At 39.6% G+C, this 22,299-nt stretch overlaps 1 protein-coding gene across 5 annotated transcripts; it reads right to left on the bottom strand.

Annotated features, from left to right (window-relative positions):
* Positions 1–157: 157 nt before the first annotated feature.
* On the bottom strand, positions 158–22,067 carry LOC139376347 (eukaryotic translation initiation factor 4E family member 2). 5 transcript variants are annotated; one of them, XM_071118777.1, is made up of 8 exons: positions 21,953–22,067; positions 12,670–12,784; positions 2,957–3,091; positions 2,733–2,837; positions 2,153–2,305; positions 1,888–2,024; positions 1,705–1,781; positions 158–1,481 (listed from the first exon to the last, which is right to left on the bottom strand). In XM_071118777.1, exons 1-7 carry the CDS (start codon positions 21,970–21,972, stop codon positions 1,733–1,735), a joined length of 714 nt encoding a protein of 237 aa, XP_070974878.1. In that variant the 5' UTR covers positions 21,973–22,067; the 3' UTR covers positions 158–1,481; positions 1,705–1,732. The 5 variants fall into 5 exon arrangements, with proteins under 5 accessions (XP_070974878.1, XP_070974876.1, XP_070974879.1 ...); XM_071118775.1 differs by having other exon boundaries at positions 12,640–12,784; positions 21,953–22,064; XM_071118778.1 differs by having other exon boundaries at positions 1,722–1,781; positions 21,953–22,055.
* Positions 22,068–22,299: the final 232 nt, after the last annotated feature.

Raw genomic sequence — 22,299 nt, 5'->3', positions numbered from 1 at the left:
TAAATCTTAATAGATACCTTGCATTGGCTTATGCTCCCATCACAACAATTTGACTGACTGACAATCAGTTCAAACTATCTTTGTTTGGAAAGATACATTTTCCTCATCCAACATACGCCACCGGTGACATCACAGAATAGAACACTGAAGCCATTGGTTAGCAGCAGATGCATAATCAACATTTATTGCTATAATCCATCAGGTGTATATCCATCAGACAGTACTTTCCTCGTTTTGACAAGACACCCTTTTTCCAGCACCACCCACCCAATCCTGGGCAGTATTTCATCAGGGGGGAGAAGATAGAAGGAGCCCCAAGCTCTGGTGAGGGGGTCAGATATGGTGAGGGGGTCAGATGAGCTGATTCCAGGTCAGTGTTCAGGGACTCCTTCTACCCGGGGGAAATATCACAGCAGGGCCACCATTCTAGCCTGGTCCCAGATCTGTTGGTGATTTTGACTAACTCCATGATCATTGTCAAGCCAAACTGTTTTGCATGAGGAGTTGGCAAGAGAGCAGAAACAGACTGACACCCAGGCTACCACCATTCCACACTGCAGAGATGATGTTGTCACAGATAACATTGTTACAACATTGTTACAACATTGTTACAACATTGTTACATTGTTGTTACAGTTGTATTGTTATGTCCGTCTTCATGGTGGGATCTTGAAAGACATTTTGAATGTTTCATCTGGGTTGGGTCCGTCTCGAGGCCAGGCACAGTGATATAGGCAGCTAGGCAGTCCATTCTAAAGAGACCGGTTCACGTTACCCACGGTCCCCCTTTAGGATGGGCCCCATCCTTTGGGTTGAAAACTTTCTGGTCAAAGGTAAAGAATCAAGTTCTCGATTCTCGTTAAGTAAATAGATTTTCTCAAAAGGACATAGCTTTTTCTAGAAATATATTTTTGTACGCCATAATATTTCTAGTTTAAATGACTAGAGGCATTGTAGTTAAAATACTGCACTATAATAAAATAACTTCCACCTGCAACCCTGTTAAGTTTCAGAGTTTAAAAAAAAACAGATACATTTTCTCTGCTGTACATTTAAAACTCTACCAGAGGGAACTGTGATTGTGCTACACAATGATGAATATACTGCCTATACCTATTTATGGGAAGGGTTTGGTTTAATATTCTGTTAGAAGAAGATTCCGTCAACAGTCATTGGCCAAATCACCAAATGCTTGTCGCACAGTCTCCCTCTGTTGGCAGATCAGGGACAGTGTCACTTGAAAAAAATACATCCACTGAGGTTTCATTAATCTCTGACTGACAGGCAGATAAAAAGCTCCAACCAACCAACAGCTTGGTTCCGTGTTCCGTACAGTAGATTCCATGAGCCATAGAAAGGAAGGCCACTGTCCCCCCTCTCTTTATCTCCCTATCTCTCCCTCGCTGTCGCCATGTAAAACAGTACTGATCCTTAAAGGTATTATTCCTCCGGATTTCATCCAAAAGACACTACACACAAATCTAGAGATATGAGAGAGAGACAAACATGAACAGAGACAGTTAGGTTATTGAAACACTCAGTTCCTATAATTGACTACTAGCGTACTAATGCAGTAGTACTAATAATAGTACTGACCATGACTAGTATCATGATTTCCATGCACAGAGGCACAACAGAAGTAAGAACATGAGGCAAGCCAGTGTGTGCATGTAGGAATATGAATTAAGAATTAGCCGCTCCTACCCTTGGCAGAAACTCACAGCTTTAGAGACTAGCGACCACCAACAGCGTTCACCAGACCATGGAAGTCCTCCCAGGCCCTGAGAACAGACAGAACACCCCAGGTATCACAGACGGTGTTAGCCTACTGAGCTAAAGCCTAGTAGCTCAGGCATTAGCTCTGTGTTTGTGTGTGTGTGTTTTTACTTGATGCTGTCGGTGTGTGTCTTGTACTCCATAATGGTGTTGGGGGGTAGGTTGAGGACCCTACGTAGAGTGTCTCTGATCCGGGTAATGGTGGCCTGGTCACTGGCTGTCTTGTTCCAGATGGAGATGATGTCCTCCTGGAGGAAAGACATGAGGGAAGCATGGTGTTGGCAACAATAGACACTGGAACAGTGAATGTGTGTGTGCGTGTCTGTGTGTGCGTGCGTGCGTGTGTTTGCACGTCTGGCTCTATGTATGTGTGTACCTGGAAGCGTACAGACACCACAGCGCCACAGATCTCCCCCCCCACCATGAACTGTTCCCCCAGCATGGCCAGAATAAGATTCTCCCAGCAACGAGACGCCAGGCCCTTCCTCAGCCGGATGATCCATTTCCCACCTAGCTTATTAGCATCGTCCTAGAGAGACACAGAGAGAAGATAGACAAGGCCATTAGGCAGGAAGCAAATGTGTCATATTCTTTAGGGCACACCGAAACAAAATGTTCTACAATTGAAAAGGAAAATGAGCATTCCTTATTAGTTTAGGCAGTCCCTTCCTGATCCCGTCTGTTTTCTTCTATTTGCTTCCTAATGAATACAACCCTGGTAATGGTTATCAACAGGTGAAGACTGATCTAAGATCAGCTGAGTGAGCTCATAAAGCTAAGGATAGATCAAAAGAATACAGGAAGTGAGACATCCCACTCCCCCAATGAAAAGTAGGCAAGACCCAGCTGCTATCGCATTGGTGTCTATGGGAGAGCCACCCATTTAAGTAGACAGAAACTGAAAAAGATGTTCAATGGTGAACTATCTCCATTTATCCACCATCTTTGCTACCCACCTCCCACATGGGTTTGATACCTTCCTTGAAAAGGTGGAAGTCGCTGTGGCCCGTCAGGTCGCCCGGGCGGATCATGTGACTGTAGAAACGCCAGAACTGCTCCACCTGGTGGACCGGAGGACAAATTTAGTCTAGAACCCAAGAAATATACTAAACTAGATCAGCTGAGTCTAGAAACTGCAAAGGTGAAAGGCAAAGAACAATGGTTCCCAATAGGGACTGACCGAGGCGAAGCTGCCGATCTGTTTGATGTTGGACTCGTAGCTCTGGGTGCTGGCGGGCCGGCCGGGGGTGCGTCTGGAGTACCAGAAGGAGTAGTTATACTGGAGGGGGTGCTCCCCTACCCCTGGAACTGCAATCTGAACAACAGAGCAGAGACAGACAAGATATGGTCATTTAGCAGGCACTTTTATCCTAAAGTAATTTATCCTTTATTTAACTAGGCAAGTCAGTTAAGAACAAATTCTTATTTACAATGAAGGCCTACCACCACCAAACCTGGACGACCCTGGGACAATTGTGCACCGCTCTATGGGACTCCCAATCACAGCCGGATGTGATACAGCCTGGATTCGAACCATGGACTGTAGAGACGCCTCTTGCACTGAGATGCAGAGCCTTAGACCACTGTGCCACTTATTCACACTTACAGCCTTCAGAAAGTATTCACCCCTTAACTTTTTCTATTTTGTTGTGGTGTTAGAGCCTGAATTTAGAATGGCATTAGTCATATACACACACAGTGGGGCAAAAAAGTATTTAGTCAGCCACCAATTGTGCAAGTTCTCCCACTTAAAAAGATGAGAGAGGGCTGTAATTTTCATCATATGTACACTTCAACTATCATATGTACACTTCAACTATGACAGACAAAATGAGGAAAAAAAATCCAGAAAATCACATTGTAGGATTTTTAATGAATTTATTTGCAAATTATGGTGGAAAATAAGTATTTGGTCACCTACAAACAAGCAAGATTTCTGGCTCTCGCAGACCTGTAACTTCTTCTTTAAGAGGCTCCTCTGTCCTCCACTCGTTACCTGTATTAATGGCACCTGTTTGAACTTGTTATCAGTATAAAATACACCTGTCCAAACCTCAAACAGTCACACTCCAAACTCCACTATGGCCAAGACCAAAGAGCTGTCAAAGGACACAAGAAACAAAATTGTAGACCTGCACCAGGCTGGGAATACTGAATCTGCAATAGGTAAGCAGCTTGGTTTGAAGAAATCAACTATGGGAGCAATTATTAGGAAATGGAAGACATACAAGACCACTGATAATCTCCCTCGATCTGGGGCTCCACGCAAGATCTCACCCCGTGGGGTCAAAATGATCACAAGAACGGTGAGCAAAAATCCCAGAACCACACGGGGGGACCTAGTGAATGACCTGCAGAGAGCTGGGACCAAAGTAACAAAGCCTACCATCAGTAACACACTATGCCGCCAGGGACTCAAATCCTGCAGTGCCAGACGTGTCCCCCTGCTTAAGCCAGTACATGTCCAGGCCCGTCTGAAGTTTGCTAGAGAGCATTTGGATGATCCAGAAGAAGATTGGGAGAATGTCATATGGTCAGATGAAACAAAAATATAACTTCTTGGTAAAAACTCAACTCGTCGTGTTTGGAGGACAAAGAATGCTGAGTTGCATCCAAAGAACACCATACCTACTGTGAAGCATGGGGGTGGAAACATCATGCTTAGGGGCTGTTTTTCTGCAAAGGGACCAGGACGACTGATCCGTGTAAAGGAAAGAATGAATGGGGCCATGTATCGTGAGATTTTGAGTGAAAACCTCCTTCCATCAGCAAGGGCATTGAAGATGAAAGGTGGCTGAGTCTTTCAGCATGACAATGATCCCAAACACACCGCCCGGGCAACGAAGAAGTGGCTTCGTAAGAAGCATTTCAAGGTCCTGGAGTGGCCTAGCCAGTCTCCAGATCTCAACCCCATAGAAAATCTTTGGAGGGAGTTGAAAGTCTGTGTTGCCCAGCAACAGCCCCAAAACATCACTGCTCTAGAGGAGATCTGCATGGAGGAATGGGTCAAAATACCAGCAACAGTGTGTGAAAACCTTGTGAAGACTTACAGAAAACATTTGACCTCTGTATTGAGAAAAACTTTTGTTATTGACCAAATACTTATTTTCCACCATAATTTGCAAATAAATTCATTAAAAATCCTACAATGTGATTTTCTGGATTTTTTTCTTCTCATTTTGTCTGTCATAGTTGAAGTGTACCTATGATTAAAATTACAGTATCTCATCTTTTTAAGTGGGAGAACTTGCACAATTGGTGGCTGACTAAATACTTTTTTGCCCCACTGTATATATATAGATATATACAGTGCCTTGCGAAAGTATTCGGCCCCCTTGAACTTTGCTACCTTTTGCCACATTTCAGGCTTCAAACATAAAGATATAAAACTGTATTTTTTTGTGAAGAATCAACAACAAGTGGGACACAATCATGAAGTGGAACGACATTTATTGGATATTTCAAACTTTTTTAACAAATCAAAAACTGAAAAATTGGGCGTGCAAAATTATTCAGCCCCTTTACTTTCAGTGCAGCAAACTCTCTCCAGAAGTTCAGTGAGGATCTCTGAATGATCCAATGTTGACCTCAATGACTAATGATGATAAATACAATCCACCTGTGTGTAATCAAGTCTCCGTATAAATGCACCTGCACTGTGATAGTCTCAGAGGTCCGTTAAAAGCGCAGAGAGCATCATGAAGAACAAGGAACACACCAGGCAGGTCCGAGATACTGTTGTGAAGAAGTTTAAAGCCGGATTTGGATACAAAAAGATTTCCCAAGCTTTAAACATCCCAAGGAGCACTGTGCAAGCGATAATATTGAAATGGAAGGAGTATCAGACCACTGCAAATCTACCAAGACCTGGCCGTCCCTCTAAACTTTCAGCTCATACAAGGAGAAGACTGATCAGAGATGCAGCCAAGAGGCCCATGATCACTCTGGATGAACTGCAGAGATCTACAGCTGAGGTGGGAGACTCTGTCCATAGGACAACAATCAGTCGTATATTGCACAAATCTGGCCTTTATGGAAGAGTAGCAAGAAGAAAGCCATTTCTTAAAGATATCCATAAAAAGTGTTGTTTAAAGTTTGCCACAAGCCACCTGGGAGACACACCAAACATGTGGAAGAAGGTGCTCTGGTCAGATGAAACCAAAATTGAACTTTTTGGCAACAATGCAAAACGTTATGTTTGGCGTAAAAGCAACACAGCTGAACACACCATCCCCACTGTCAAACATGGTGGTGGCAGCATCATGGTTTGGGCCTGCTTTTCTTCAGCAGGGACAGGGAAGATGGTTAAAATTGATAGGAAGATGGATGGAGCCAAATACAGGACCATTCTGGAAGAAAACCTGATGGAGTCTGCAAAGACCTGAGACTGGGACGGAGATTTGTCTTCCAACAAGACAATGATCCAAAACATAAAGCAAAATCTACAATGGAATGGTTCAAAAATAAACATATCCAGGTGTTAGAATGGCCAAGTCAAAGTCCAGACCTGAATCCAATCGAGAATCTGTGGAAAGAACTGAAAACTGCTGTTCACAAATGCTCTCCATCCAACCTCACTGAGCTCGAGATGTTTTGCAAGGAGGAATGGGAAAAAATGTCAGTCTCTCGATGTGCAAAACTGATAGAGACATACCCCAAGCGACTTACAGCTGTAATCGCAGCAAAAGGTGGCGCTACAAAGTATTAACTTAAGGGGGCTGAATAATTTTGCACGCCCAATTTTTCAGTTTTTGATTTGTTAAAGTTTGAAATATCCAATAAATGTCGTTCCACTTCATGATTGTGTCCCACTTGTTGTTGATTCTTCACAAAAAAATACAGTTTTATATCTTTATGTTTGAAGCCTGAAATGTGGCAAAAGTTCGCAAAGTTCAAGGGGGCCGAATACTTTCGCAAGGCACTGTATATACAGGTAATGAGTGGAGGTTTTCCAATGCCTCGCAAAGATGGGCACCTATTGGTAGATGGAGAAAATAATGAACAGACATTGAATATCCCTTGCACATGGCGCATGGTGAAGTTATTAATTACACTTTGGATGATGTATCAGTACATCCAGTCACTAAAAAGATACTGGCGTCCTTCCTAACTCAGTTGCTGGAGAGGAAGGAAACCGCTCAGGGATTTCACCATGAGGCCAATGGTGACTTTAGATAGGAGAAAGCTGAGACTGGATCAACAACATTTTAGTTACTCTACAATACTAACCTACTTGGCAGAGTGAAAAGAAGAAAGCATGTAAATGTAACAGTATAGCTTCCGTCCCCCTCCTCGCCCCAACCTGGGTTCCTCTGCACACATCAACCACAGTCACTCACGACGCATCGTTACCCATCGCGCCACAAAATCCGCGGGGAACAACTACTTCTAGGTCTCAGAGTGAGTGACGTCACCGACTGAAACACTATTAGCGCCCACCCCACTAACTAGCTAGCCATTTCACATCGGCCACAAAGAAAAAACATATTCCAAAACATGCATCTTGTTTGCAACAAGGCACTAAAGGAATCCTGCAAAAAAAATGGGGCAAATTCAATACAACACATTACTGAGTACCACTCTCCATATTTTCAAGAATAGTGGTGGCTGCATCATGTTATGGGTATGGTTGGAGTAAAAAAAGAAACGGAATGGAGCTAAGCACAGGCAAAATCCTAGAGTAAAACCTTGTTCAGTCTGCTTTCCACCAGACACTGAAAGATGAATTCATCTTTCAGCAGGAAAATAACCTAAAACACAAGGCCAAATCTACACTGGAGTTTTGCTTACCAAGAAGACAGTGAATGTTTCTAAATGGCCGAGTTACAGTTTTGTCTTAAATCAACTTGAAAATCTTTGGCAAGACCGGAAAATTGTTGTCTAGCAATGATCAACAACCATTTTAACAGAGCTTGAAGAATTTAAAAAAGAATAAAGGGCAAATGTTGCACAATCCAGGTGTGGAATGCTCTTATAGACTTACCCAGAAAGACTCACAACTGTAATCACTGCCCAAGGTGCTTCTACAAAGTACTGACTCAAGGGTGTGAATACTTATGTAAATTCAATATTCATGTAGTTATTTTCAATACATTTGCAAAAATGTATAAAAACATGTTTTCACTTTGTCATTATCGGGTATTGTGTGCAGATAGGTGAGAAAAAACATTTTTGAATAGATTTTGAATTCAGGCTGTAACACAACAAAATGTGGAATAAGTCAAGGAGAATGAGTACTTTCTGAAGGCATGGTAACTCCTTTATTCAGTACACCATATGAGGCAGGAGTTGTACTCATACAGCTTGAAGTTCCGATATCAATATTGTGCTCGAAACAGGGCCGGATTACCGAAAGGACACGTACCCTGGGGCCAACAACCTCCAGGGTCATAAGCAATGGCAAAATGTGTTGAATTGCAGGAAATTTGCTTTGAAACTGTAACATTTTCTCTCAGCCTCATGGCAAAATTAGTAAAATAGCAGGAAATTTGCTTTACATTTTTTTTTTAAATAGCATGAGAATATCTATAAAACAGCAAACGTTTCAATCTGCCCCATGGCAAAATGTGTAGAATTGCAGTAAATGTGTTTTAAAATGTAATATTTTCTGTCAGCCTCATGACAAAATATGTAGAATAGCATTATAAAATTGCACATTTTCAATGAAAACAACTCCCCCCCCCAAAAAATAAATAATAATAATCATATGTGACTTGTTTCAGGAAAGCAAAATTGTTTTTGTGGCAGACATTCCTTCTGGAACATGTAAACTTTCATGTGCCTTAATAAAATGTGTATGCCATCTGTAAACATGAATACAATTGTAAAATTACGAGCCTAGTTGGTTTAGCCACAGAAAAAGTCAGGAACCTTCCAGCTAGCCATGATTGGCTGAGATAATGGATAGGCTGTACATGCCGAGAGATGAGTTCGGATTGGTCTGCCATGTGGCACGTTTCTGTCTATAACATGAGCTGCTCAGCGTTTTAAAAATCTATCACGAAGAACTGCATAAGTGTTGCTAATGCTCTCCACTTTCTGCAGGACCGAGTTTTGAAATCAGTGGAATACCCGGTGGAAGCAGAGTATGATAGCTAAGGAGATGGAGAAAATTCAGGCGTTTGATTGCAAATAACAGAGGGATTAGAAAATAGAAAAGAAGAATGCTGTTGTATTGCATCTTCAAACTAAGGGCAACCATGGAATCCGTGACAGAGAGGGAGAAGCGTTCATCCATGTAACACAAACTCACTCACTTATGTACATCGCCTTGGTCCGTTCAATTGACCTTATTTTAGCGCCTAAAATACGTAATACTTCCAGATCAACTTTAATGTCAATACCATTGTAAAGCACAATTTATCCCCTTTCCAACAAAATTAATGACCCTAAACACTGCCCGTTTCTGCATAATTCAAGAAGGCAATGAGCTCCGTCGGGTCTTTTTAAAAATGGTATCTATCCCTTACCGGCCATTTCTTGTTTTTAAACGATGAGAGAAGTGCTAAACCTGGTGGAGAGAGATTGTAAGACAGAAATAGTAGCTTTATGCATGCTGTACGTTATGGCATGACACGTCATAATGTAACGGAGGGTCCGTTTTTTCAACTTTTCTCCAATACTACAGAGCCATTACCATGTCAATAGAATAGAATAGAAACATATAAATAGAATATAAACTTGAATAGAAACATAGTTCACACCCCAGATTTTGAAGTCAACACAGTCGCTACAGTCCCATTAGTTTTCTTTGCAGCCTTGTTTTGAATGTCGCGTTTGTGCACATTTGTATGGAATGGGGTGAGTTTACGTTATACAGGTATGCGAGTATAGCTAGCTATATTTTCAGATATTATACGTTACAAATTTTTTCAGAAAGTTGTTTTCCTTGAAGTTAAAGCGTACTGTTAGCTAGCTAGCTAATGGTAGCTGGCTGTCTCGCTAGCTAACGTTACGTGTATGATCTGTGTAGTAATATTATTTGTATCTCAGAGCCATTTGCATTGCTAGTTATAGCCTAATGTTAGCTAGCTAACAATGAACCTGGTTGGTTGGTTAGCTTTAGCTACCAGCGGATTCATGCAGGGTAGTAACATTATGAGTTGGGATTATAGTTCATTGTTTAGCTTGCTAGCTATCTACATGTCTAAACAAGACTCCACTATGCAAGTACTGTCGACTCACCCCATTCTGTACAAATTTGCGCAACCGTGGCATTCAAACGAGGATGCAAAGAAAACTAATGGGACTGTAGTGACTGTGTTGACTTCAAAACCGGGGAGGTGAACTGCGTTTCTATTCAAGCATTGATCGACATGGTAATGAATCTATATATATCTATATATATGAATCTATATATATGAATCTATAGTATTGGAGAAAAGACGAGACGTGTCATGTCGTAACGTACAGCACGCATAAAGCTACTATTTCTGTCTTACAATCTCTCTCCACCAGGTGTAGTACTTCTCTCATCCTTTAAAAACAAGAAATGGACAGTGACAGGGTAAGGGGGGATACCTAGTCAATTGTACAACTGAATGCATTCATTTTTTGCATCATTACTGCAAGCCATCATGACTCTCAAAAGCTGCAATAGCCGCTGTTTACTTCTGAAGATAACTTTAGCTCAGCCCTAAAAACCTGATTCAAATTTGACACAAACCTTCAAATTGTGTTTTATTTACATTTTAAAGGTGATAAGTTGGACAGATCGGGTGAAAAAAAAACATTTCCCCACACGGCTTATCTCCCCCTAACACTATCACGCAGTAGGTTTCGCTTCCCCACCTGCCATTTTTAAAAAGACGGAGCTCATTTCCTTGTTGAATCATGCAGAGCCGGGCAGCAAAAAAGAGGAGAAATTGTGCTTTACAATGGTATTCATATTACAGTTGACCTGGAAGTATTATGTTTTTGGGGAGCTAAAATAAGGTCAATTGTACGTTACAGCGCGATGTACAGAAGTGCATTAGCTTACAGTAACCATTTCATTGTACTGTTTACACCTACTGTATCCTGTGCATGTTACAAATAAACGTTGATTTTATTTGATATAATGTGTGTTTTCCAGAGACGGAATGTGAAGAACAACATTCATGCTTATATTTCCTCACACTCACAACCAACCGTAAGCTATTTTCTGTAATTCGCTCGCCATTAACGTGTAAATAGTGATCTTGTTGAGAGATTATTTTCCTGTAATAATGAATACAAATTAGCCTAAAGCTAAGACGTCAGCTATATGATGTGGTTAATGTTAGCTAGCTAACAAGCTAGAAACAAAACAAAACATTGTTCAGAAAGTTTATTTTAGTTGCCTGGTTTGCTAGATTGACATATACTGAATTCATTTTTAAACAGATGAGTTTATTGGTGTTAAAATACACCAGTTATGCTATTTTGGACCACCATGCAGCTTGTCATTTTTTTGTGTTTATACTTATTCATAACGACAAGTTTGATGTCCGACGACTATAGAACATTCACGAGGTCACCGTGACAACTGTCTACAGACATGTCGATAGACGTAGTTTAAACCAGCCTTTAGTATTGAAATCTTTGGTTGTTTAGTACACTACTCACTCTGTATAGCACATGGCATCACATGATTCCTTAAAGAGATGGGTGGGGCTAAGGTTTAAGAGGGTGTGAACGATGCTGTCTGGGTGTAGACAAAGAAGACCTCTCCAGTAGGTGTACCAAAATGTACCAAGAGACTTTTTCTCAAAAGTGGGGTTTTCAAGCTTATCAACTTTCAAAGCAGAATTACTTTTCATTGTTCCTCAACTGTAGTGTATGATATACAATTGTTTTGCTCGGAGTTTATACTTTTATCCAATGTTAAAAACACCTTTTCAATTTGTGCTACATAAGACTGAATCGAGCCAGTCGGTCACATATAGAGGTCGACCGATTATGATTTTTCAACACCGATTCCGATTATTGGAGGACCAAAAAAAAGCTGATTAATCGGCCGATTTTTATTAATTTATTTGTAATAATGACAATTACAACAATACTGAATGAACACTTATTTTAACTTAATATAATACATAAATAAAAATGTATTTAGCCTCAAATAAATAATGAAACATGTTCAATTTGGTTTAAATAATGCAAAAACAAAGTGTTGGAGAAGTAAAAGTGCAATATGTGACATGTAAAAAAGCTAACATTTGAGTTCCTTGCTCAGAACATGAGAACATATGAAAGTTGGTGGATCCTTTTAACGTTACCTAACGCAAGACACGCTAGATAAACTAGTAATATCATCAACCATGTGTAGTTATAACTTAGTGATTATGATTGATTGATTGTTTTTTAGAAGATAAGTTTAATGCTAGTTAGCAACTTACCTTGGCTTCTACTGCATTCACGTAACAGGCAGGCTCCTCGTGGAGTGCAATGAGAGGCAGGTGGTTAGAGCGTTGGATTAGTTAACTGTAAGGTTGCAAGATTGGATCCCCCGAGCTGACAAGGTGGAAATCTGTCGTTCTGCCCCTGAACAAGGCAGTTAACCCACCGTTCCTAGGCCGTCATTGAAAATAAGAATGTGTTCTTAACTGACTTGCCGAGTTAAATAAAGGTATACAATTTTTCTTTTTTAAATAGGCAAAATTGGCACCCAAAAATACAGATTTCCGATTGTTATGAAAACTTGAAATCGGCCCTAATTAAACGGCCATTCCGATTGATCGGTCGATCTCTAGTCACATATATATATATATATATATATTATTTTTTGGGTTGTGGGGTGGTGCCCCGTGGCCCCAAATGCAGTAGTCCGACCTTGGCTCTAACAAACTGAGCCATCACATCTATAATGTATCTAATTTAGAAAGCATAACAAACAATACATACTGTAGCATTATATTTGGGCGACACACACACCTTCTTCTTGGCAGTGTTCTGATCATTGTCCTCATCATTGTCATTTTTTTCCTTCTCACAGTCTTTCTGTGAGCCTTGATCCTGGTCGTGGTCACCACTGTCATCATCTTTCAGACTGAACACACAGAATCAAAATCAGAATTGCCTTTATTCGCCAGGTGCACTTACATATACCAGGAATTTGACCTTGTGAGATAATAAACTGAATGCAGACAAAATATATGGAGGATAAACAGTACACAGACAGAATATATGGAGGATAAACAGTACACAGACAGAATATATGGAGGATAAACAGGATAGATAGAACATATGGAGGATAAACAGGATAGATAGAACATACGGAGGATAAACAGTACACATACAGAATATATGGAGGATAAACAGTACACAGACAGAATATATGGAGGATAAACAGGATAGATATAATATATAGAGGATAAACAGGATAGATAGAATATAGATAAACAGTACACAGACAGAATATATGGAGGATAAACAGGATAGATAGAATATATGGAGGATAAACAGGATTTTTTATTTTTTTTTTTTTATTTCACCTTTATTTAACCAGGTAGGCTAGTTGAGAACAAGTTCTCATTTGCAACTGCGACCTGGCCAAGATAAAGCATAGCAGTGTGAACAGACAACACAGAGTTACACATGGAGTAAACAATTAACAAGTCAATAACACAGTAGAAAAAAGGGGAGTCTATATATACATTGTGTGCAAAAGGCATGAGAAGGTAGGCAAATAATTACAATTATGCAGATTAACACTGGAGTGATAAATGATCAGATGGTTATGTAAAGGTAGAGATATTGGTGTGCAAAAGAGCAGAAAAATAAATAAATAAAAACAGTATGGGGATGAGGTAGGTGAAAATGGGTGGGCTATTTACCAATAGACTATGTACAGCTGCAGCGATCGGTTAGCTGCTCAGATAGCAGATGTTTGAAGTTGGTGAGGGAGATAAAAGTCTCCAACTTCAGTGATTTTTGCAGTTCGTTCCAATCACAGGCAGCAGAGAACTGGAACGAAAGGCGGCCAAATGAGGTGTTGGCTTTAGGGATGATCAGTGAGATACACCTGCTGGAGCGCGTGCTACGGATGGGTGTTGCCATCGTAACCAGTGAACTGAGATAAGGCGGAGCTTTACCTAGCATGGACTTGTAGATGAGCTGGAGCCAGTGGGTCTGGCGACGAATATGTAGCGAGGGCCAGCCGATTAGAGCATACAAGTCGCAGTGGTGGGTGGTATAAGGTGCTTTAGTGACAAAACGGATGGCACTGTGATAAACTGCATCCAGTTTGCTGAGTAGAGTGTTGGAAGCAATTTTGTAGATGACATCGCCGAAGTCGAGGATCGGTAGGATAGTCAGTTTTACTAGGGTAAGTTTGGCGGCGTGAGTGAAGGAGGCTTTGTTGCGGAATAGAAAGCCGACTCTTGATTTGATTTTCGATTGGAGATGTTTGATATGGGTCTGGAAGGAGAGTTTAGAGTCTAGCCAGACACCTAGGTACTTATAGATGTCCACATATTCAAGGTCGGAACCATCCAGGGTGGTGATGCTGGTCAGGCGTGCGGATAGATAGAATATATGGACGATAAACAGTACACAGACAGAATATATGGAGGATAAACAGGATAGATAGAATATATGAAGGATAAACAGGATAGATAGAATATATGGAGGATAAACAGGATAGATAGAATATATGGAGGATAAACAGGATAGATAGAATATATGGAGGATAAACAGTACACAGACAGAATATTTGGAGGATAAACAGTACACAGACAGAATATATGGAGGATAAACAGGATAGATAGAATATATGGAGGATAAACAGTACACAGGCAGAACATATGGAGGATAAACAGTACACAGACGGAATATATGAAGGATAAACAATACACAGACAGAATATATGGAGAATAAACAGTACACAGACAGAATATATGGAGGATAAACAGGATAGATAGAATATATGGAGGATAAACAGTACACAGACAGAATATATGGAGGATAAACAGGATAGATAGAATATATGGAGGATAAACAGTACACAGACAGAACGTATAGAGGATAAACAGGATAGTTAGAATATATGGAGGATAAACAGTACACAGACAGAATATATGGAGGATAAACAGTACACAGACAGAATATATGGAGGATAAACAGTACACAGACAGAATATATGGAGGATAAACAGTATAGATAGGACATATGGAGGATAAACAGTACACAGACAGAATATATGGAGGATAAACAGTACACAGACAGAATATATGGAGGATAAACAGGATAGATAGCATATATGGGGGATAAACAGTACACAGACAGAATATATGGAGGATAAACAGTACACAGACAGAATATATGGAGGATAAACAGGATAGATAGAATATATGGAGGATAAACAGGATAGATAGAATATATGGAGGATAAACAGTACACAGACAGAATATATGGAGGATAAACAGTATAGATAGAACATATGGAGGATAAACAGTACACAGACAGAATATATGGAGGATAAACAGGATAGATAGAACATATGGAGGATAAACAGTACACAGACAGAATATATGGAGGATAAATAGGATAGATAGAATATATGGAGGATAGAGTACACAGACAGAATATATGGAGGATAAACAGGATAGATAGAATATATGGAGGATAAACAGTACACAGACAGAACGTATAGAGGATAAACAGGATAGTTAGAATATATGGAGGATAAACAGTACACAGACAGAATATATGGAGGATAAACAGTACACAGACAGAATATATGGAGGATAAACAGTACACAGACAGAATATATGGAGGATAAACAGGATAGATAGAATATATGGAGGATAAACAGTACACAGACAGAATATATGGAGGATAAACAGTACATAGACAGAATATATGGAGGATAAACAGTACACAGACAGAATATATGGAGGATAAACAGGATAGATAGAATATATGGAGGATAAACAGTACACAGACAGAATATATGGAGGATAAACAGTACACAGACAGAATATATGGAGGATAAACAGATAGATAGATAGACAGAATATATGGAGGATAAACAGTACACAGACAGAATATATGGAGGATAAACAGTATAGATAGATAACAGAATATATGGAGGATAAACAGTACACAGACAGAATATATGGAGGATAAACAGGATAGATAGAATATATGGAGGATAAACATAGATAGAACAGGATAGTTAGAATATATGGAGGATAAACAGTACACAGACAGAATATATGGAGGATAAACATAAACAGTACACAGACAGAATATATGGAGGATAAACAGTACACAGACAGAATATATGGAGGATAAACAGATAGATAGAATATATGGAGGATAAACAGTACACAGACAGAATATATGGAGGATAAACAGTACACAGACAGAATATATGGAGGATAAACAGGATAGATAGAATATATGGAGGATAAACAGTACACAGACAGAATATATGGAGGATAAACAGTACACAGACAGAATATATGGAGGATAAACAGGATAGATAGAATATATGGAGGATAAACAGTACACAGACAGAATATATGGAGGATAAACAGTACACAGACAGAATATATGGAGGATAAACAGTACACAGACAGAATATATGGAGGATAAACAGTACACAGACAGAATATATGGAGGATAAACAGGATAGATAGAATATATGGAGGATAAACAGTACACAGACAGAATATATGGAGGATAAACACAGAATATATGGAGGATAAACAGAATATATGGAGGATAAACAGGATAGATAGAACATATGGAGGATAAACAGACAGAATAATATGGAGGATAAACAGGATAGATAGAATATATGGAGGATAGAGTACACAGACGGAATATATGGAGGATAAACAATACACAGACAGAATATATGGAGGATAAACAGTACACAGACAGAATATATGGAGGATAAACAGGATAGATAGAATATATGGAGGATAAACAGTACACAGACAGAACGAATAGAGGATAAACAGGATAGTTAGAATATATGGAGGATAAACAGTACACAGACAGAATATATGGAGGATAAACATTACACAGACAGAATATATGGAGGATAAACAGTACACAGACAGAATATATGGAGGATAAACAGGATAGATAGCATATATGGGGGATAAACAGTACACAGACAGAATATATGGAGGATAAACAGTACACAGACAGAATATATGGAGGATAAACAGGAAAGATAGAATATATGGAGGATAAACAGGATAGATAGAATATATGGAGGATAAACAGTACACAGACAGAATATATGGAGGATAAACAGTATAGATAGAACATATGGAGGATAAACAGTACACAGACAGAATATATGGAGGATAAACAGGATAGATAGAACATATGGAGGATAAACAGGATAGATAGAATATATGGAGGATAAATAGGATAGATAGAATATATGGAGGATAGAGTACACAGACAGAATATATGGAGGATAAACAGGATAGATAGAATATATGGAGGATAAACAGTACACAGACAGAACGTATAGAGGATAAACAGAATAGTTAGAATATATGGAGGATAAACAGTACACAGACAGAATATATGGAGGATAAACAGTACACAGACATAATATATGGAGGATAAACAGGATAGTTAGAATATATGGAGGATAAACAGTACACAGACAGAATATATGGAGGATAAACAGTACACAGACAGAATATATGGAGGATAAACAGTACACAGACAGAATATATGGAGGATAAACAGGATAGATAGCATATATGGGGGATAAACAGTACACAGACAGAATATATGGAGGATAAACAGTACACAGACAGAATATATGGAGGATAAACAGGATAGATAGAATATATGGAGGATAAACAGTACACAGACAGAATGTATAGAGGATAAACAGGATAGTTAGAATATATGGAGGATAAACAGTACACAGACAGAATATATGGAGGATAAACAGTACACAGACATAATATATGGAGGATAAACAGGATAGATAGAATATATGGAAGATAAACAGGATAGATAGAATATATGGAGGATAAACAGTACACAGACAGAATATATGGAGGATAAACAGTACACAGACAGAATATATGGAGGATAAACAGTACACAGACAGAATATATGGAGGATAAACAGGATAAATAGAATATATGGAGGATAAACAGTACACAGACAGAATATATGGAGGATAAACAGTACACAGACGGAATATATGGAGGATAAACAATACACAGACAGAATATATGGAGAATAAACAGTACACAGACAGAATATATGGAGGATAAACAGGATAGATAGAATATATGGAGGATAAACAGTACACAGACAGAACGAATAGAGGATAAACAGGATAGTTAGAATATATGGAGGATAAACAGTACACAGACAGAATATATGGAGGATAAACATTACACAGACAGAATATATGGAGGATAAACAGTACACAGACAGAATATATGGAGGATAAACAGGATAGATAGCATATATGGGGGATAAACAGTACACAGACAGAATATATGGAGGATAAACAGTACACAGACAGAATATATGGAGGATAAACAGGATAGATAGAATATATGGAGGATAAACAGGATAGATAGAATATATGGAGGATAAACAGTACACAGACAGAATATATGGAGGATAAACAGTATAGATAGAACATATGGAGGATAAACAGTACACAGACAGAATATATGGAGGATAAACAGGATAGATAGAACATATGGAGGATAAACAGGATAGATAGAATATATGGAGGATAAATAGGATAGATAGAATATATGGAGGATAGAGTACACAGACAGAATATATGGAGGATAAACAGGATAGATAGAATATATGGAGGATAAACAGTACACAGACAGAACGTATAGAGGATAAACAGGATAGTTAGAATATATGGAGGATAAACAGTACACAGACAGAATATATGGAGGATAAACAGTACACAGACATAATATATGGAGGATAAACAGGATAGTTAGAATATATGGAGGATAAACAGTACACAGACAGAATATATGGAGGATAAACAGTACACAGACAGAATATATGGAGGATAAACAGTACACAGACAGAATATATGGAGGATAAACAGGATAGATAGCATATATGGGGGATAAACAGTACACAGACAGAATATATGGAGGATAAACAGTACACAGACAGAATATATGGAGGATAAACAGGATAGATAGAATATATGGAGGATAAACAGGATAGATAGAATATATGGAGGATAAACAGTACACAGACAGAACATATGGAGGATAAACAGTACACAGACAGAACATATGGAGGATAAACAGTACACAGACAGAATATATGGAGGATAAACAGTACACAGACATAATATATGGAGGATAAACAGTACACAGACAGAATATATGGAGGATAAACAGTACACAGACAGAATATATGGAGGATAAACAGGATAGATATAATATATGGAGGATAAACAGGATAGATATAATATATGGAGGATAAACAGTACACAGACAGAATATATGGAGGATAAACAGTACACAGACAGAATATATGGAGGATAAACAGGATAGATAGAATATATGGAGGATAAACAGTACACAGACATAACATATGGAGGATAAACAGTACACAGACAGAACATATGGAGGATAAACAGGATAGATAGAATATATGGAGGATAAACAGTACACAGACAGAATATATGGAGGATAAACAGGATAGATAGAATATATGGAGGATAAACAGGATAGATAGAACATATGGAGGATAAACAGGATAGATAGAATATATGGAGGATAAACAGGATAGATAGAATATATGGAGGATAAACAGTACACAGACAGAATATATGGTGGATAAACAGTACACAGACAGAGGATAAACAGAATAGATAGAATATATAGAGGAGAGGAAATGGGATATCTAGTCAGTGAGGAGAACAAGACCACAAGATACTGTACAGAACCTTATCATAAATACAATGGGACATCATGACAAGACTAATCCATCCATCCACACAAATTCTGTACTCATACACATAAGCAAAGCATGATATTGAACTGTAATTACTTACAACAATGAAGGTCCTTGTTGAGTACACACTTTGAATAGTCTTATCTAACTAGGTTATTGTAAAATATTAGTTACTACATTGAACAAAAATATAAACGCAACATGTAATGTTTTGGTCCCATGTTTCATGAGCTGAAATAAAAGACACCAGACATTTTCCATACACATAAAATCTGTAATCCCTGTTAGTGAGCATTTCTCATTTTCCAAGATAATCCATCCACCTGACAGGTGTGGCATATCAAGAACCTCATTAAACAGCATGATCATTACACTGATGCACCTTGTGCTGGGGACAATATAAGGCCACTCTAAAATGTGCAGTTTTGTGACGCAATACAATGCCACAGATGTTTCAAGTTTTGAGGGAGCGTACAATTGGCATGCTGACTGCAGGAATGTCCACCAGAGCTGTTGCCAGAGAATTTAAGGTCAATTACTCTACGATAATTACTCAACTCTACGGTTGTTGTAGAAAATGTTGCAGTACGTTCAACCGGCCTCACAACTGCAAACCACGTGTAACCACGCCAGCCCAGGACCTCCACATCCGGCTTCTTCAACTGCGAGCCACCTGGACAGCTGATGAAACTGTGGGTTTGCACAACTGAAAAAGATTCTGCATAAACTGTCAGAAACCGTCTCAGGGAAGCTCATCTTAGTGCTCATCGTCCTCACCAGGTTCTTGACCTGACTGCAGTTCGGCATCATAACCGACTTCAGTGGGCAAATGCTCACCTTTGATGGCCACTGGCGTGCTGAAGAAGTGTGCTCTTCATGGATGAATCCCGGTGTCAACTTTACCGGACAGATGGCAGACATCATGTACTGTATGGTGTCGTGTGGGCGAGCGGTTTAATGATGTCAACGTGTGCCCCATGGCGGAGGTGTGGTTATGCTATGAATAGGCTTAAGCTACGTACAACGAACACAATTGCATTTTATCGATGGCAATTTGAATGCATAGATCCTGAGGCCCATTGTCGTGCCGTTCATCTGCAGCCATCACCTTATGTCGCAAGGATCTGTACACAATTCCTAGAAGCTGAAAATGTCCCAGTCCGTCTACGGCCTGCATACTCACCTGACATGTCATCCATTGAGCATGTTTGGGGTGCAACGTGTACAACAGTGTGTTCCAGTTCCTGAAAATATCCAGCAACTTCTAACAGTCATTGAAAAGGAGCGGGACAACATTCCACAGGCCACAACCAACAGCCTGATCAACTCTATGCGAAGGAGAGGTGTAGCGCTGCATGAGGCAAATAGTGGTCACACCAGATACTGACTGGTTTTCTGATTTCACGCCCCTAAAAAATGTTTAAGGTATCTGTGACCAACCTATGCATTCCCAAATCCATAGACTAGGGCCCAATTAATTTATTTAAATTGACTGATTTCCTTATATCAACTGTAACTCAGTAAAATCGTTGATATTGTTGCATGTTGCATTTATATTTTTGTTCAGTGTACATGTACTAATTTATTACATTGTAATAATCACTATATAAATGTGAATACTATAGGTCACAGCTGAAAGTGATTGGCTTTTCATTGCTTCGTATTTGTGTATAGTAACAGGGTCTTGTCAACATCTCTCACTAGCAATGTGGTCGAATGTGCAGTGCTGACATTTATAAGCATGTGCAACATTGTAGCACTGGTGAGTGGTTCCAAAGTGGTTCCAATATACACATAACAAACGGCTGCTTGTCGCTGTCAACGTTTCCAAGCGAAATAGCGTATTAACATTTGCTAAATAAAAACCTTTCCCCATCTGTCCCTCCTAAAATAACTAAATGTGATCAGGGGCATGGGGGATAGTTTTAGCCGACTCTGCGCACACCTGCCCCTGACTTTCAACCACTTGCAAGCCGAGGATTCATCCACGGCCCGCGGGGCCTCAACGCTAAAAGGGCTATCGCAAGAAGGGGAAAGCATTCCCTATTAAACGATTGATTCGTTGTCACCGTGAATCTTATGTGAAATGCGTAACTACGATGAGACATGACAAGCACTCGCGTGTCCCCCAGTCCCTGCAAGGCATGCAGACCAGACCGGACACACCTCTTTCTCTCCAAGCAACCCACGAGCAAGGCATAGGCCTAATTGCTCAACGAATTTGCATTCACAGCCCATTGTCCACCAAATATTCAAAATAGCTTTGATTACTCACGCATCAAATTTGTTGTTCATTATTCTCTAGGTGGGGTGGGAGTCTTCAGAGTCCGACCACAGCTCCCTGAATTCCGCAGGAAAGGCGGCGCGCACGACCGAAGCGGGGCACGCGCGCGTAGGCTACAGTATCGTGCGATGTTGACGTGCCCCAGTGAGCATATTGCCTACAGATTAATGAGTAGATAAACTGCATTCTGCTACTGTGGGGCTGTCTGTTGCAGAAAACGTACTGTCCCTCATCTGTGGACACTAGAGTATATGGAGTAGTTATTGTGATCCTCAAGACATGTTGTTTGTAAAGCATTGTGTGGCATTTTGATATGGTCCAAAAATCATCATTAGATA

Source organism: Oncorhynchus clarkii, chromosome 20 (assembly GCF_045791955.1).
Source record: "Oncorhynchus clarkii lewisi isolate Uvic-CL-2024 chromosome 20, UVic_Ocla_1.0, whole genome shotgun sequence".
NCBI classification, from domain to species: Eukaryota; Metazoa; Chordata; class Actinopteri; order Salmoniformes; family Salmonidae; genus Oncorhynchus; species Oncorhynchus clarkii.
Note: the sequence above shows the minus strand (reverse complement) of the source record. Positions and strands in the feature narration are given on the sequence as shown.

Coding starts and splice junctions, on each gene's coding strand:
- LOC139376347 (XM_071118775.1), bottom strand. CDS start 21,972: ATGAACAACAAATTTGATGC. Junction 12,785..21,952: donor ATGAACAACAAATTTGATGC/GTGAGTAATCAA, acceptor CTGTGTGTTCAG/TCTGAAAGATGATGACAGTG. Junction 3,092..12,639: donor CGCCCAAATATAATGCTACA/GTATGTATTGTT, acceptor TCTGTTGTTCAG/ATTGCAGTTCCAGGGGTAGG.